The sequence below is a fragment of the Plasmodium malariae genome (genome assembly GCF_900090045.1).
Source record: "Plasmodium malariae genome assembly, chromosome: 11".
NCBI lineage: Eukaryota > Apicomplexa > Aconoidasida > Haemosporida > Plasmodiidae > Plasmodium > Plasmodium malariae.
Window position 1 is genome coordinate 1,020,015 of NC_041785.1, and position 19,537 is coordinate 1,039,551.

The window sequence follows — 19,537 nt, forward strand, 5'->3', positions numbered from 1 at the left end:
GACGCAAAATGAAAAACGAAACAGTAAAAAACGAAAAAAATAAAAAACGAAAAAAATAAAAAAGTAATAAACAAGAAATAAACAAAAGATAAAAAATGAACAAATCAGAAAACTAAGCAATTAAAAAGTTAAAATATAGCAAACCCGTTTTAACAAAACATACGTATTTCTAGAAAATGTGCGTTTTTGAACTTAAATTTTTAATGTAACCATTTTTATATTTTCACATATGTGTGTTTATCCTATCATTTTTTATAAAACCAATATTTATATATATAATTAAGTGGGAAAAATAAAATATGGCCGAGTTGCAAATTTTACTATAAAAAGAAAGAATGAAGTTGAAGTTGCAAATTAAAACAAAAATATTGCATTGTGTGCGCCTTTAATACATAGGGAAATTACTGCATATCTGTACATATATAATTATAACCTACACCAAGTTACACGCAAACGTACAAGAAGAAAATTAATAAATGAATGGAAAATCCTGTGTATTTAATACATAACTACGATTAAAAAAAAAAACGAATAAATAAATAAAATAAAATAAAATAAAACAAAACAAAATAAAGTAAAACAAAATAAAGTAAAACAAAGTGAGGTAAAACAAAATAAAGTAAAAAAAATTAAAGTAAAACAAATTAAATTAAAATGAAATAATAGTGCTAATAAAAAATAAAATTAATACACGTGAAGCGATATTTAAGTATGTCCTATTTATATTATCCAATTATTATATCACTGCTTCAACATGTTTTAATTAACTGTCGTTCGCGAATTGTTGAAGCCGCCATTTTTCAATAGACTTTTACACATGTTTATATGTAAGTCCGTATATCTATGCGTGTATATGTATCTGCGTATGTATTTGTGTATATGTACTAAAATATATGCATATGTTTCTTTTAATAGAGTTTTTCTATATCAGTTATGTACCATTTTTACGTATTATATCTCTCATATATGTTAAGTATTACCCTTGTTCGAAATGGTGTTTATAAAACGAAAATGCTCTACATAATATAAATTATTATATATATGCATATAAATTTAACTTCCGAATCATACCTTTTACTTATATACAATACAAGTAATTAAAAAGGACATATATCTGTCTGAATTTTTCATTTTCCTTACGGATGTTTACTACTTCAAAGGGCAACCACGTTATATCTGTTGTTTCAGCTAATAAAAAATTTGTAATTTTCACTCATAAATGGGCATACATATAAACATACGTACTACATACATTCCTCGTACATACTATATGCATAGACATTCTGTTATTCATTTGCAAAGTTTGTGTGTATACGTTAAGACCGAAGTGCTCAATCGGAAATTATTCCCATTTTGAGCAGTTTACTGAAAATAGCTGAACAGAAGGACAATAAATAACTCTACATTCTTATTTGATATAATGTGTAAAAGCATATTAAAGTTTAAAATTTTAAGAAGTTACGCGAAAAATAATTCCTCGAGCTTTTTTTTTATTCAAATGGTTAAAGGAAATGTAGTGAGATAAAACAAAATAATGTAAAATTTACGCAAAAAAAAGAATATATTACGTAAAATTTACTTCTACATTCTTAGTCTTATAAAAAAAAAGCTCAAGTAACAAATGTAATAATAATGTCAACGTGCCTTACCAAGGTAAAATAAGATAGCTTACGATTAATTCCCCTGATGACGAACAACATCCATTTTTTTTTGTTTTTTTGTTTGATTATTATTTTATTTGATACTTTTTTTGAACCGTAAAATGTTGGTTAGCGGTGGGCATATTTTTTTAAGCTCTTAAAATCATAGCAAAGATAAAGATATAATTTTATATTGCAACCCTTGATTTTACATGATTTAAATAAAAAAATGTTTTTACCTTAAAACAGTAAGTTTTACATTGAGAAAAATTAATTTTATATTTTTATAAAATAGTCATTTTAAGATGCACTACAATGGGATTGTTCTGAATTTATGTAAATGAAAATAGTGTAAAATTGTTAAATGAGTTGTTTCAAAAGTAATCTCTGCGCATATTTGTATGTACTTATAAGTTTAAAATTAAACAAACTCTGTACGGGTATATATATGTAACTGTTTTCTTTACCTTATTTTGCTAATGCAGCTATTATCACAAATATATATATATAATATATATATATATATATACACATGTATTTCTTTTCTTTTTTTTTTTTAAAGGTATTATATATGTACAAAATGTCGTATTCAGGAAGGGAAAGAATTATTGTATAAATGGAGTATGCACAATGATGATTTTTTTTTTTTCTTTTGCAAGTAGAACATTACGCTGTTTCTTTAGATAAACATATTTTTTATATTATATATATTATATATATTATATATATATATATATATATATATATATGTATATATATATATTTTTTTTTTTTAAGAAAAATATTTTTCTTGAAAAATATATATAAGCAACCTCTATAATAATTAATTATTTAATATAATTTGTGACATTATGAAAATTCCCAATTATTTCAACAAAATTTAATGATATATTATATTTATATTTTTATAAATAAATATATCACCCGCGTATGATAGGCATAATATTTCATACATATTACTCAAATAAATATATACGTATATAAATATACGCCCACTTTTGTGTTCCTATAAAGCCCTTATGCTCCATAAAGAACAAAGATCAACAATAAGAAAAAGATAAATGCGCACAATTGTAAAAGAAAGGAATATATAATGGGTGATTATTTAAAAACTGGAACAATAAATTATGATTTAGAAATATTAAAAAAAAAACCTGAAAAGAAATTATCATTTGACAAGCAAAATTTATATCTACAAGGATATGGTAGACAATGGGGTGAAAAATTAGTATACAGTGTTGGATTAGCATATGGCTCAGGTATACAAATAATACATATATAAAAAAAAAAAAAAAAAAAATTATTTAATTTTAAATGTTTGCGTAAATGTGAAGAAAAATTAATAAACATTAATAAATTTGCTTCTCTACGATATGTATATAAAAACCTTGATGTATGAGAAGTGCGCTCTGATATAACTGCACCAAATTTGTAAATATGCAGAATGCCACTTTATATAGAATAAAAATACATCATTAAAAATGGCGTAAAAATGACGTAAAAATGATGTAAAAATGACGTAAATATGGCGTAAAAATGGCGCAAAAATGACGTAAAAATGGCGCAAAAATGACGTAGAAATGACACAAGTGTCACAAATATGGCATAAAAATAAAATTAATTATAGCGTGATAACAGCATATGAATATAAAAAACACACATATACATTTGTAACTTCTTACCTTTTGCAGGACTATTGTTAGGGGGATGTTGCGGCTTAATTAGTGGAATTATGAAAGGCGGAAAAACAAAAAAGCTATTTTTAAATTCAGTTCTTAATTCTACGTCTGTTATGGGTCCAAGTGTTGCAAATCAAATGGCGTCATTGACAATGATTTTTTATGCCTTAAATAATATGGTAAAGTTATTTACAAAAAACGACGAAATTTACAATTCTTCCATATCAGGTTTTTTAGCTGGGTGTATATATAAAAGCTCCTCAAACTACAGAATTTTAGGAAGTTACTCTATACTGTCGTCTGCTGTTTTTTCCTTCATAGATTATAGCTTTAAAAAGGGCTATGTATAGTTAGTCCTTTTTATTTTATTACCTTTTTACGTCATTATTTTCTTACGTTATTATTTTCTTACGTCATTATTTTCTTACGTTATTATTTTCTTACGCTATTATTTTCTTACGCCATTATTTTCTTACGCCATTATTTTCTTACGCCATTATTTTCTTACGCCATTATTTTCTTACGCCATTATTTTCTTACGCCATTATTTTCTTACGCCATTTTCTTTTTCTTCATTGTTTTTTATTTCATTGTTTTTTATTTTATTTTTTAAATAATCTCTTTTTTTACCACTTGACATCATTATCTTTCAAAAGGCACAGAAAAGAATTTTTTTTTAAATTGCGAAATTGTTACCCTGATGCACACACTTTTTTTTACCTTATCCTTCATATGTACAATTTACCTTTTCGCATTTTTTTTTTTTTTTTTTCTTTTTGAATTAAATTTTTTTACCTTTAATTATTATTTAAAATGTATATAGTTAAATATTAACATTAAAAGTAAATATTACAGTTTGACGTCTTTACGATTATGCCTTCAAAAAAAAATGCTCACTATATTTTCGTATATTCCTTCTTTACACAGGGTAAAATAGAGGGAGTATTTTAACATATATTCATACAATATATAATTATACCTTTCAAATTCCATGTAAACTGTTTTTTTTTTTCTTTTCTTTCTTTTTTTCATTTATTTACTTATTTATTCATATACCTGTTTATTTCTTTTATTGTCTATACAACTTTTTTGTAATATTAAAAAAAAAAAAAAAAAAAATTTAAATATCAAAGAAAATAATTTTTTTTTTTTATATTTTAAGATGAACAATTCATCTGATAAAGGGGGAACATTTTTTGCAGTGTTCTTTGCAACGATTCTTTGTGACAAATGTATAACGACTAAACTGTGAATTAGCGTTATACTAGACTTTTACCTTTGCCTTTTTCTTTTTCTTTTGCATTTTTTTTTTTTTTTTGTTGTAGGTACTTCAACTAAGAAAAAAAAAAAAAAAAAAAAATGAAGCAAATCATTTAAAATAAATTTTCGGGAACACTGCGAAAATTTCTGTAAAAAAAGGATATTTTTTTTTGGTACTATAATTGACAATATATGTAAACTATATGCAAACAGTTGTTTTTATATACTTAAGTTTTCTTTTTGCTTATCTTTTTCCATTTTTTTTTGCTTTTCTTTTTCTTTTTCTTTTTCTTTTTCCTTTTCTTTATCTATTTCTTTTTCCTTTTTTTTTCCTTTTCTTTATCTATTTCTTTTTCCTTTTTTTTCCTTTTCCTATTTATTTTCTTTTTCTATATCTTTTCATTTTTCTTTACCTTTCCTCTTTCTTTTTTTTATTTTTGTAACGCATTACAAAAAAATACACATTTAAATTTTGAAAATTAAACTTCTTACGGGCAATAGCAAAAAAAAAAAAAGGGAAAATACGAATTATGCAATTTACAAAGCGTATTATTTTTTTTCATCGTCTTTTTTGTAAAGAAAAAAAAAGATCAATTTTTTTTTTTTTTTTTCACATTACAATTTTGTAATACTTCTGCATTTTGCTACACCTGGCCATTATATTATTTTGTTACGTCATGGCACTGTTGTTTCAGTGTTTGATTTCATCAGTGCTTTCTAATTATAATTATTATTATAATTACGATTATTAATATAATTACGTTATTAGTATAATTACGTTATTAGTATAATTACGTTATTAGTATAATTACGTTATTAGTATAATTACGTTATTAGTATAATTACTGTTATTAGTATAATTACGATTATTATTATAATTACGATTATTACTATAATTACGATTATTACTATAATTACGATTATTACTATAATTGCAATTATTATTATTACGATTATTATTAGAGTTATTATTATTATAATTACGATTATTATTATTATTATTATTATTAATTTGAAATATTTAGGTTACATTATTACATATTTAATATATTTTTTCTTTTTTTTCTTTTCCTTCTTTCTTTTTGAATTTTTTTTTATATTTATTTCTTTTTTTTATTCATGGATTTATTTCGTTTTATCTCATTTTTTGTACATAGTACATCATTAAACGCATCACGTGTGTAAAATGCATTGTACCTGATGAACATGTTTTACATGTACATATTTTGTGTACACATTTTACACTAACAGTTTATATTCCTCAAAATTTACACGCCGCAGAATTTGCACTCCACAAAATTTATACTCCCCATAATTTAAACCCCACATACTTTATACTCCATACATTTTAAACGTGTTGCATCTCTGAAGGTCTACGCTTTTCACAATCCCTCTTTACGTTACTTTAGCGTTTGTACTTTAGCGTTTGTACTGTGTGTGTGTGTGTGTGTGTGTGTGTGTGTTAATGTACAACTGGGTAATATGCCAGACAACCGAAATAGGGAAAGGATATTTCCAAAGAAAGGTGAAGTTGACGAGTACAAAGGATCATACTCAAAGATTTTAAACTCAGGTGGTAATGGTATAACATACCTTAATTCATCATTCAATGGAGAAAGAAGTCAAGGGAAGGATGATAAAATTAACAATAATTATAATAGTTGGAAAAATAACCTGAGAAATGAACTAAGTAAAGTAAACAGTTTGATAGCAGATGACCCGAATATACAAGAAAAAAAAAAAATATTTTTTGAAGTGTATAAAAAATATTATTTTATAGAAATGACTGAATATCATAAAAGCCGAGAAAATTGCACGAATAATTTTTTAAATTTCCTTGAACGAATAATTGAAAAAATGTTTGAAGCAATAAAACATGGCACTTATAATATTAATAACTTGAATAGATTTTTTAGAGAATTTTTAAAAAATGATACAGAGTATTATAGAAGTGTTTCCGTAGGTAATCCAAGGATAAATAATTTGACACAAAGTTTTTTAAATATTTCTAACGAAGAACAACAAACAAAGAATAGTCAACTTACAGGTATCAATAAGGAGAACGTATTTTTAGGGGCTGATGGAAAAACAAGAAATTCCAGAGATGCTTCATATAATGCAAATAATGGCAACATTAACAATTATGATAAGAATTCCTCCAGTTGTAATGTCAGAGAAGTATACAGTAATGGTACTCATAGTATTAATATGAAAGAGGGGCAGACTAGCCCCTCCTCAGCTTATAAAACGATCCAAAAGGAGCACGAGAAAGATAAGTGGAAGAAAAAAAATAGAGAACACAGCAGAACTGGTGTTGCAAAGAATGATAACAATGTTAATAACACAATCAACAACATAAATAGTATCAACAGTAGCAGAAGAAGCAGCAGCGACCAAAATAGAAACGCCAACTCAGAGGTGAATATGGATACTGCTAATTCTGCGGATAGTGTATACTTTCTAAAAAAGAATATCTCTAGAAAATCGTCAAATAAAATACAAGAAATTGCCGATAGCGTTATTAACGTGAACGGAAACCAATGCAACTTAAATCATAGGATTATTGATGACTGGGTTCAGTACGGATTCATGAATTATACAAAAATAATGAACAGCATGAAAGTAAGTTGTGATATCATAGACAACAAAATATGTCAAAAGATGCTAAATATTCTAAAAGATAGCTATATGAAAGAACAAGAAAATTTAATGGAAGGGCTTAAAAGAAGAAAAAGTGATTTCTTAAAACAGTTAGATGTGTGCAAAAATTATTGGAGGTATTTTGAAAATAGCTATTCTAATTCAGAAATAGTTCGATCAGATGGAATAAAAGATTCCAAAAAAATAAAGTGTTCATGGTTATGTCAAAGAAAATATTTAAAAAATGTAAAAGATTTATTAAAAATACAAAATGAATATTTAGATATTATATATACAAGTGTTAAAATATTTTTCCAATTAACAGAATGGAAAAAAAATACTGTTCGTGATATATTATGTTCATATATACTCATATATAAAAGCTTCTTAAATTTTTATTTAAGTAATATGAATATATTATATGACTCCATTCTACAAGAAAAGAATATTGAAATATCTCAGTTTGACAATTTAAACTCAGTCACAATGATGGATGATGATGATTTGATAAAACATATAACTCCTTTTCAATATGATGAAAACTGTATTTCTATACCTAAATTAAATAATGCATTAAATATTATCAACAATGCCATCATTTTTTATAACAGTGAAATTAATATAAAATCTTTACTTTGTATATTTAGCTCAAATATTAAAGGTTATCTAACTAGTGTAGGCATTTTTAATAAATCACTCGATGGTGTTATTGTAATTACTTGGGATAAATTTATTCATTTTTTTTCAAATGCTGAAGATGCATCACCGCAGTGGTCATACTACATTGAAGACATAGATTTTAAAATTGTTAGAAGCACAAATGAGCAAAAAAAGATTTTTAGCGATACCGAAAAAAAAGAGGACTTCGATGAGCGGGGCAACGTGGACAATTCTGTGAAGGGTGTGCATGAGGAGACCAAGGGCATGCACGATTCGAATGGTAACAACAGCAGCGGCAACCACGGTAATAATGACAACAACGACAAAAACGAAAATAACGACAATAACGAAAATAACGACAATAACGAAAATAACGAAAATAACGAAAATAACGAAAATAACGACTATAACGACAATAACGACAATAACGAAAATAACGACAATAACGAAAATAACGAAAATAACGAAAATAACGAAAATAACGACAATAACGAAAATGGTAATAATAATTGCAAAAGTAACAGTAACAGCGGGAAGAATGCTTCTGGCCCTATGAGGGGCGACGCAGAAGACATCGCCGTTCACGGCTTGAGGACGAGATTTTCGGATGAGTGCTCCACTGCTCATTCCATTAGTAATGATGCAGATGATGTAGAAATTCAAATGAAAGAAAAGAGAAAAACATTGCTTATTAGTGGATGGTCATTCACCTTCAAATGTGCTACATGCCACTTAACTAATGTCTGTTATGAATTGCTAAGTAATCATTTAAACTCTCCATATTTTGAAGATGCTAATTCTTTTTCCAATTTTACGAATATTATTTCTAGGGGACAAATTAAGAATGATTTATTATTTACTAATGAAATGGCTAGTTTCTATAATAGAGGATTGGAGGAAATAGACCTTAACAAAACTGATATATCTGATTACAAAATGGATCTTCCAGCAAATGATAACCAACATGCAACTAACAGTAAGATCCTGTTAGACAAAGAAGACGAAGAAGAGGATAAGGAAAACTTAAAAATGAAAAACTCACAACAAGAGATTTTCTTGAGCAATTTTAATAAAAAAAAGGCAGTATTAATGGAAAATATGATGAAGGGGAATAAACAGAAAAATGTCAAAAGGGAAGAGGTAGAGGAGGAAGACAATGAAATAACTGAGGAGAAAGATAAAGATGAGAAGAAAAAGGATTATGAGAAGAATGAGGAGCTTGAGGAAGAAAACAGCATCTACGACAATTACATAGATAATAACAATAATAACTACATAGATAGTAACGACGACTACATTGACAGGAATGACGACAATTACATAGACGGGAACAACACTTATATAGATAGTAGCAACGAAAATGATATAGGCTATAGCAGTGACAACTACATAAGCAATAACAACTACATGGATAATAGTAACAACAAGGACGAAAGTGAATATGAAAGAGAAAGCGAGGAGGAGTCCATTAGAAACAATAAAAAAAAAAATACACGTAGGGGGAAAACTAAAAATAGAGCAAATTCTGGCAAAGCAAAAACAGGTAAAAAGTGAGGTCCGCCATAGATAGAGAAGAATGGGGAGGAAAAAAAAAAAAATTTTAAGCAAAACAAAATAAGTTAAAATAAAACTATACAAAACAGAATAAAATAAAATTTAAGCAAATCCCACGAGTCATGCACTATATACGTACGGATCAAAGGAAAGCGATATTTGGTCCATAGAACATAGTTATTGGAAGGAAATTAAAGAGGAGGATGCAAACTAAGAATGCATGTATGGCAGTAGGAAAATATGCATGTGTATATAACGTCTATTTGCGCATCTATTAAAAATATAAAATATTTTAGAGAGCTCCTCTACTATAAAGAAAACGTAGAAAATGGATTTCCGAATAACAGTAATATGATATCAGTTTTGTAGAAACCTGTATTTTAATTTTGACACTTCGGATATACACAAGAAAGTTTAAGGGTTGTATTGTAAAACGTAAAAAGTTAGTTTAAAGGATACATACATATATATATATATACATATACACATGCATGTATGTCTCTGTCTGTATTTATATTTGTACGTATGTATGCACATATGTACACTTAACAGTGTAGAGAAATGTGAAACTCTATGTTATTAGCTGCTTTAAATGTAAACCAAAAAAATTACAGGAAAATAAAAAGAAAAAAAGAAAAGAGATAGAGAAGTACCATTCATGCTTGTGCATTACCATGAGATGTAACACGACACTTCACATAGAGCTTCCTAATATTTATTTGACAGCAAAGAACGTAGGTTTTATTTATTTTGTTAAATATTTATAAACGTTCATTGACTATAATTTTAACGTATACTTAACTTTTTAATAATTTCTACGTTAATCAAAAATAAAGCAACTTATACATTTGAATAATAAGATTAAACTTTTTTGTTAATTTATTAATATTAGAGAAATGTTTTTTAAGAAACATGATGCATTATTTTTTCTGTTTCTATGTAACATTTGTAAATATATATATGTACATATGTGTGCGTGTGTGTGTATATATTTATATGTATATATAGACACATTTTCAAAACATTTGTAATTCCTTTAATTATCCTTATTATAGACAATACCGTGTTAATAAAAAGGCCACGTTAAAATGAGGTACAATATACAACAAAATGAGAATAAATGAAATAGCTACACATTTCACTTTATTTCATATCAAATCGTTTCGTTTTTTTGTTCACAACCCTGCAACCTTAATAAACAAATAAATCATAATGAAGATTGAAAATATTTTTCATTATTACTAAAATTATTTAAATGGGGATTGAGGAAAATAGATATAAATGGGAAGGATCATTAAAAAAGTTCTATTCTTTTTTTTTTTTTTTTTTTTCTAGCTATGTTGATTAATTTTTTTTTTTTTAAGTTACCACTTTTTAGGAGATTACTTTTTTCTTTTTTTTTTTCTTAGAACTTTCCTTTATTTTGCTAAAATTTTGCGCTTTTTCACGTTGTGCAAGTTTTTTTTTTTTTGGAGAAAAACGAATTCCCATCATATGGCCAGTTATATATATATATATATATTTGTATTTTTTTTTTTTTTTTTTTTTTTCTGTGTACGATATACATTTATATTCTTAAAGGTTTTTTGAATGGCATGAGATATTAATATCGTTTTATATGATGTATTTGTTGTATCAAATGTTGAATGGATGGTTGAACGCGTTTGAGAAATATTCATAATAAGCTATAATTGAACCACACTAAATGTCTTAGGTATAATAATATTATTTTACTACAAATATATATTTGGTTACATTTAAAGTATAGCCTTTATATTATGTTCATTATTTCGTACTAGCAACGAAAAAAAGAAACAAAAAAAAAAAAAAAAAAGGGAAATAACTGCACTTTAGCACATTAATGTGGGTGTTTCTTATATTCACATGTATCTGTACACACAGACTAATACCAATATAGGTATATGTACATAAATATGTGTGTGGGCGAATTATCAATGTGCATTTATTTTACAAATTTAAAATATATATTCAGCGCCGCTTTTCGCCTGTTTAACGTTCTGCACATTTACTGTCTATATGTGGATCCTACACGAGGTCATGTGAATAACTATTAGAAAAATGAAGAGGAAAATTAAATCTATTGTTATTGCCGTACCTATGTTTTTTTTTAATATCATTGTGAAAATTTCTTATTTTTTTGGACTCTGTGTATATGTTATGATAATTACTTTCTACATGACTTCTAATTTTTTCAGGTTTTTGTAGCGTGGAAATTTGTTTTTCATTCTTTATGTTATAAGAACCATTCGGCGTTGGTATACCATTTAAATATTTTGCATTACTAAATTTTAATTTATTTATTTCTTTTTTTAATGATTCATTTCTGTTTAGAAGAATTTCCATTTCTTTTTCTTTTCCTTCAAAGCATTTTGCTTCTCTAAAACTGCTATTTTTTTTTTGATTGTCTCGGATATTTCTGATATTTATGGTGCCTTTTGTATTTTTGTAAATTTTTTCCTTGCGAGAATTAAACATGTTACGTATACATTCATCTATTGATTTTGAATACAAGGGTAGTTCTTTTTCACTTCTCTTTACATAATGCATAACTAATTCACTGGAACATCTTTCATTTTGCATTAACATTTTGGCATATCGTTCCCTTACAGATACTTCCGATAAGGAAGTACTGCGGTTAATATGGCAGTTAGTATAATTTTTTTTATTATTCGTATTTCTCTCATTTTTCTCATTTTTATTATTTTCATCATTTTCACTATATTTATCATTTTCATCATTTTCATCATTTTCATCATTTTCATCATTTTCACTATTTTCATCATTTTCATCATTTTCATTATTTTCATTATTTTCATCACTTTCATCATTTTCAACACTTTCATCATTTTCATAACTTCCATCATTTTTATCATCTTTATTACTTTTCTTATTTTTTATTTTAATATTTTCTTCTTTATCTTTTAACATGTGTATATCATCCTGGACTGAGTTTCCCTTTGTTAGAGGTAGGCTTTGCTCGCTTTCCACGGGGTTGTCCTTCCGCACCTTGTCATCTTTTAATTTATACCTGTCCTGTTCATTAAATTTAATTAAGATATTTGTTTGGGCATTTATATATTTACTACTATTATTTTTTTTTAGCAGTTTTCTACAGCATGCTTTATACAAAATGTTTATGTTGTTATTCGAGTGTTTCAGCTTTTCTATTTCTAACCTTTTTTGGTCTAATTCTTTCTTATATTTTTCTATTATATCATTTAAGTCTTCAATTTGTGTTTTCCTTTTTTCACTATATATTTCATGGTTTATAGAAAGTACACTCATTATATTTGTTTTTTTTTTTTTTTTTTTTTTTTTTTCCTTTTCCATAATTAACGTTACTTAGTGGGTAATTGTTCGTCTTTTTAGCTTTCTCTTCATCCCTATCAAAATAAGGTTCTCTATGTAAGATTTTGTCATTTGTATATCTAGACCCATCTTGATTATTCAATTTTACTGTACTGTTCCCCTCAAAGGAAGATTCTATCCCCTGAAGGAGTTTCTCACTTCCGTCAGTTATTCCATGCTTTCCTTTATCGCTTGTAATTTGGTTTGATTTGTCATCACCCATTGTTTTTTTATTGTACTTTTCATTATTCCTGTTATTTTCATGATTTTCTTGATGCTCTGCTTTATCTCTTTCTAAATTAGCCCTTATGAAATCATCTTTACAATTATAATGCTCATGAGTAGTATTATTGTCCCTTTTTTTTTGATAGCTTCCTGTACTCTTTATACTAATTTCACTCTGCGTATTTTGTTTTTCTCCATCCTTTTCAGCAGTAAATTCATCACAGCGTGAAATATAACCATCATGGTTATTATAGTTATGGTTATCACTACTACAACGTGCAATTTTGCTATTTCTGTTATCTGTACTTATTATTTTGTCGCTTTCTTCTACACAGAGTTTTGCATTACATGTACTACTACTTTCACTGCAAACACTACAAAAAATATTTTTATTTATCCGTTTATTTTGTTTTAATTTTAATTTTTCTTGGTCATCAGACTGTTCAGAGTAAGGCAATTCCTTTTTATTTTTACATATTGAATGACCTTTTATTTCTTCCTCACATTTTTCCTCCTTATCCACAAAACTACTCCCGAGTAAGTGATGCAATTTAGAATCAGTCTGCACATCTACATTTGTATCTCCTCCTTCGCCTCCTTTTTTGCTTACATTTTCACCTCCTCTTTCGCCTACACATTCACCTCCTCCTTCGCCTCCTCTTTCGCCTACACTTTCACCCCCTCCTTCGCCCCCCTTTTCGCTTTCCTTTCTCCCCCCTTTATTACAAATCCCTTTTTCACTAATTACAGTTACAAACTTTTCATTTTTTACGTACTTGAGTAGTGAAGACTCTTGAATAAAGTTATATACATGTCTTATTGTATCTTGCAAATATTTTATTTTCTCCTTAGATGTGACCATTTCACAAAGTGGAATAGAATCAACAAGGAACTTGGGGCAAGTGATTTTGTAGCTTATAAATACTTTGGGTTTTAAAATATTCATTTCTTGATTATATAAAGGAATAATTTGAGAATGTATAAAATTCTTTTCTTTGTTTGTATCCTTTATATGATCATTAATTTGTATAAATACACTTCCTTCTAATCCTAATATTAACAAGTTTTTAATACTGATATAGGAGCATCCCAATTCTTTCTCATTATTAAGAAAGACAAATTTTAATATATTAGTTTCTTTTATACTAACCAACTTGTTTTTTATTTTAGCTAGTGTTCTTTCGTTATTTATTTTAACTTTTTGTTGTACTACAACAGTAAATATATGAGGATATTCATTTATATAAATGTTTCTTACGATTTTATTATTTATGTGTACACTTAATTGCGTTATATTTTTCACAAGTATAGGTTTATATATTGTAAAGTCAATAGTTAAACATACTGTTGTATTCATATTTCTGTACAAGCATATTTTATCATCAGGCAACACTTCCAACATTTGCATACTATTGATATCATTAGGAACATTTTTATCTTCTAACAAAATTTTGCTCCTACTTTTAGAATCACTTCCTCCTAAACCCTTCATCGTCATGTGTTCGGATATCCCCAATTTTCTGTTCATTTGTCGTGCAAGTAACTCTTTTTTATGTTTTATATTTACTGGGTCTAACAAAACATTTATTCCTCTGTTTTTCTCTGCGCATTCTAAATTATACCTATCTAATAATGTATAATTTTTTGACAATATACAATTTATTCGATGTCCATTTACACCCTCGTATTTTTCTTGGCAACATGTGCTAATTTGCATCTTCTCCTTTTCTCCTGAATTGTGCATGTTCTTTTCCTCATGAACACCCTGATTGGTTGACATGTAAATTGGCTTATACCTTGGTTCGTGAGGCGATTCAAAAGTTGGCCCATAAATTGGGCACCTTTTCTCTTCAACTTCTTGACGGCGATCTTCTCCATTTATACGACTTTTACTAATTTCACCATTTTTATCATTTTTATCATTTTTATCATTTTTATCATTTTCACCATTTTTATCATTTTTATCATTTTCACCATTTTTATCATTTTTATCATTTTCACCATTTTTATCATTTTCACCATTTTTATCATTTTCACCATTTTTATCATTTTCACCATTTTCACCATATTCATCATTTTTATTCGTATGGTTAAACTTCTTTGACCCCAATTTTATATCTCCATTTGGGGGCAAACACCTAGGCTTCTTTTCTCGTTTTCCGGTTATGGATTTTACCTTAATATTACTTTCAAAATGATTGTCATTTGGAATATTAGTGGTATTGGTGGGGTTAGCGGCATTAGCATTATTAACAATGTTTGTGGTATTGGGGAAGACACAACAGGAAATATGCGCCTCCTTGTCCACACCTTGCTGCACGGAGGATGCGTTTGCCTCTTCATCAATGTTTCCCTTGAGTGCATCAAATTGAGTGATACTTTTATTTCTATTTTTTCCAAAAATATTACTTGTCAGAAGGATATAACTATTTTTTTCATAAAAAGTTGGACATTCATATACTGGGGGAATATTCTCTTTAGATATGTAGACTCTTCCCTTGTCATGAATTTGCTTATTCGTGTCGTCCTTAGTATATACATCATAATCATAACAATATTTCGAATTATTCCCCTTTTTATATTTCAAAATATTATTTTTTATTTCTCTTTTTTTATTTATATTATTTTTAAATTCTATAGTATTACTTTTTAACTTGGTTGTATGACTTCTGTCCATTTTGCTGCTTCTGTGAAGCCCTCCATTCACACTAAATTTGCAGTTACTAAAACGTAGGTAGTGATTCCTTATATTACTATTATTAGTGCTATTATTACTGCTAATATTAGTGCTATTATTACTACTATTATTATTATAACTACTATTGCTATTACTGTTTCTACTATTATTATTATTTTTTTTTTTACTCCTATTCATATTATTAATTTTCGTTAATTTAGACACTTTTTTCCTTTTCGTGTTAATAAATGGTATGTCAGTGTTGCATAAAACTCCATCACTTAATAAAGGAAGACTATTTTTTTTTCCTTTCTCACTTGGGATTGCAATATTATTTATAGGACAACTTAATATATTTCTAGGTAAGCTACTACACTCATCGAACTGTTTATCATCTGCTATGATTGGATCAAATATATCTATTACATTTCCAGGTATATACGTCTCATCAACTAATCCTGTTGCAATTTTAGGTGCTTCTATGTCGTTACCCTCTGGGTCCCCATCTTTCATTTCTCCATAAAATAAATAAATATCTTTTTCTTTTTTAAATATACTTGTGTCATACCATGAATTCTTAGAAACACGTTCAAATCGTTCATTTCTAATACTTTTTATCTGAGAGATGGGCATATTAAAGTACTTCGGTCTTAATTCATATCTATTGAATATGTTTCTTTTCAAAAAGGAGCTTAGTCTCAGATCATCCTCCTTATTTTTTAACTGCACATTTTTGTGAAAGCTATACATATTACTATTCGAACTTAGCAGCTTTGAGGATATAAGGATGCGAACAAAAAGGGGAAAAGACCAAAGAGAAAAAAGAACAAAAATACAAAAGTGCAAACGAATAAAAGGGACGAAAAAAAAAAAATAAAAAAATAAAAATTCCAAATATAAAAACACTTATAATCTCTCTGATCAAATTACATTACCGAGAAAATTAACAAATATGTATTTTAAATAATTAGTACAAATAAAGACACATATTTATTGCCTATTGACGCCACTGTTGTTATTTCATAATTCATATTTCAGTGACTTCAAAATTTTGGCCAAAATTACGTTCCTGAGTATAAGAAAAATTGACAGTATTAAAAAATATTTCCACAAAAAAAAGAAAAAAATCAAACAAAAAATCGAACAAAAGATTGTATGTATATATCTTTTTCTTCTATTTTTTTTAAATACAGAATAATGACTTAGAACAAAAATGAGATTAAATAAATGACAAAAAAAAAAAAAATTAATTTTTATACCTTTTTTCAGTTAAAATTATACATTAAACATAGCTAACAAATTGTATATTCCATTATTTTGAGAATAAGCCAAATGAAACAAATTACAGCGGTTTTTCAATTTTCGTTAGTTTTATTATACTTATCATGGAAAAAATATAAAAAATGGACTTCCTACAAAAACTATGTAAAAAAATATTGACAAATTACTTCTTAACGGTTTTGGAAAAAAAAAAAAAAAAAAACTTATATATATGTATATGTATACATATGTATATTTTTAAAAAATTAGTGGTAACTTATTTTGGGGAACCATTAGAAAATATGTTCACTTTAATGATAGTCTACAAAAAAGCATGCGTTCGCGAAAGTGCTAACACACATTCGAATGTTTTTGTGTATATGTATTAAGCAAAATATGTATGTATGTAAGTATGTAAGTATGTATGTAAGTATGTATGTATGTGTGTATGTATGTATGTGTATGTATGTATGTGTGTATGTGTGTATGTATGTAATGTGTAGGCATATATTTATATGTACATATATACATATATACATTTGCACATTTTGGTAAGTTCAAGTTGCTAAAAACTTAATGTATTATATACGTGCACTTGCTAAACTTGCCTAGGGAAATGCCATATTAACAAGAGTATGTTTTAAAAAACAGAAATAAACCCACAAAGAGATAGTTTTTTATTTTTTTTTTTTTTGGGGGGGGGGGGAAGTAGAGATATCTTTTGTGCATTGCAGTTTTATATAAAAATTATTATGCAAAATAACAAATAAATTTACGGTTGATCTACGCAAGTGTGTATTTATTTGTAAATAATGAATTTTCTAGATGAAAAACGCACAAAATGATAAAAATAATATCGTTTTTCTGCCTCATAATAAAAATTATGCAATATCGCGCATAAATTATTATTTCTACAAATATGTACGGAAGAAAAAAAATTTTCAGAAAAACTTTTGTATTTTTTTGCGAAAAATAAGAAAATTTTCCCCATTTTTAAATAATTCGGAGATTGTTCCTAATATATATATACATGTATACACATTTATACATATGTAAATTTTTTTTTTTTTTTTTTATTCTGCCCCCTTTTCCTCACTTCATTTTCTTCTTTTTCCTCTCCTTATTACTGTTTTGTACGTTCTGGTTTCTTTCATTCGTTGCGGTCTTCCTACTTGGGTTATAAATTTTCATGCTAGTTAAGAAAAGGTCCCTTAAGCCACATTGGGTACATATGTCTGACAGTGTGCTCATACCCTTTGGGTCTATTTCACGCATGGTTTTTGGAAGTACTCGTGCTTCTTCTATATTTTCATATTCATTTAATTCAATATCATCCATACCTCTACAATCAAAATGTTTCCATCTCAATTTATTTAAACTATTGATGTAGAAATCTACTTCATCTTTGGGGCCTTCACAAATAATAATTCCGGGATAACCTATTTTTGAATATCCTCCAATTTTTAATTCTTTTGCCCACTTAATTATGCATGATCTTTTTACTAAATTAAGTATATGATGTGAATAGCATAACCTTCGGGCTAATATTTTTTTATGATTGGAAAAGGACATATTATGATAGTATAGAAATGGTAATTTGTCATCTATTATCTGGTTTTGATAATTTTGAAAATTTTCGTTACCTTCGTCTTCTTTTATATCACTTGTATTTTCCTGTTCATCTGATAAAGAAGAAATATGCTCAACTACTGCCTCTTTCCTATTTTGTATATTTTCGACTAATTCGTTGACTTTATATATAATATTTAAAATACTACTCTCTTGGTCCAAGTAATTTTGAATATCTTTATAAATTTCTTGATTAATATAACTATTCATATCAGGTGTGAAATTTTTTACATTTATATTAATTATTAAAAAAGATTTTAAAGGGTAATCCTTTGGTAACTCAAAAGTTAAATTTATTATGTTATCTGAAATATTTTCATCATTTAATTGCATATATATTATTGTATCACTTTCTTTATTATTTTCATTTTTTATATTTAATTCTTTATCTCGAACATAAATCAATTTTAAAGCTTCCAGTTCTTTTCTTTGCAACTCTTCACATTGTAGTAATATTTTTTCTCTTTCTTTTTTGTCCTTTATAACACACTCCACAAAAGTTTCATTGTCCTTCTTTCCCTCGTTTGAACTAGTGCCTTTAGTTTTTTTTTCTAAATTTTCCTTCTTCCCCTTAATTTTGCCCCTATGCACTTCCGCAGATTTGATATTACTTCTATTAATAATACTACTTCTGATATGACTACTTCTGATATTGCTACTTCTGATATTACTACTTCCGATATTACTAATTCCGATATTACTAATTCCGATATTACTAATTCCGATATTACTAATTCCGATATTACTAATTCCGATATTACTACTTCCGATATTACAACTTCTGATATTATTATCTCTAATATTAGTACTACCCACGTTACTACTATTACTGTTACTATTATGTATTTTTACTCCACTCAATTTGTCATGTGTTTTATCTCTTTTGCCTGGTAACATAGTATAAAAAAGAATTTATATTAAAACTGAAGTTAAAAAAGGGGGAA

The 19,537-nt window shown here is 27.0% G+C and overlaps 4 protein-coding genes across 4 annotated transcripts; 2 read left to right on the forward strand and 2 right to left on the reverse strand.

Moving 5' to 3' along the window:
* Positions 1-2,733: 2,733 nt before the first annotated feature.
* On the forward strand, positions 2,734-3,669 carry TIM23 (mitochondrial import inner membrane translocase subunit TIM23, putative; the record flags this gene model as incomplete). Its single annotated transcript, XM_029005949.1, has 2 exons — positions 2,734-2,899; positions 3,332-3,669. The coding sequence occupies 2 exons, from the start codon at positions 2,734-2,736 to the stop codon at positions 3,667-3,669; spliced, it is 504 nt and encodes a 167-aa protein (XP_028862487.1).
* A 2,392-nt stretch (positions 3,670-6,061) lies between these two features.
* PmUG01_11029900 (conserved Plasmodium protein, unknown function) lies at positions 6,062-9,433 on the forward strand (the record flags this gene model as incomplete). The annotated part of the gene is made up of 1 exon (XM_029005950.1): positions 6,062-9,433. The coding sequence occupies one exon, from the start codon at positions 6,062-6,064 to the stop codon at positions 9,431-9,433; it is 3,372 nt and encodes a 1,123-aa protein (XP_028862488.1).
* Positions 9,434-11,479: 2,046 nt separating this feature from the next.
* Positions 11,480-16,454, reverse strand: PmUG01_11030000 (conserved Plasmodium protein, unknown function; the record flags this gene model as incomplete). Its single annotated transcript, XM_029005951.1, is given in 2 exon segments — positions 11,480-12,760; positions 12,774-16,454. The coding sequence occupies 2 exon segments, from the start codon at positions 16,452-16,454 to the stop codon at positions 11,480-11,482; spliced, it is 4,962 nt and encodes a 1,653-aa protein (XP_028862489.1).
* Positions 16,455-18,056: 1,602 nt separating this feature from the next.
* On the reverse strand, positions 18,057-19,490 carry PmUG01_11030100 (conserved protein, unknown function; the record flags this gene model as incomplete). The annotated part of the gene is made up of 1 exon (XM_029005952.1): positions 18,057-19,490. The coding sequence occupies one exon, from the start codon at positions 19,488-19,490 to the stop codon at positions 18,057-18,059; it is 1,434 nt and encodes a 477-aa protein (XP_028862490.1).
* Positions 19,491-19,537: the final 47 nt, after the last annotated feature.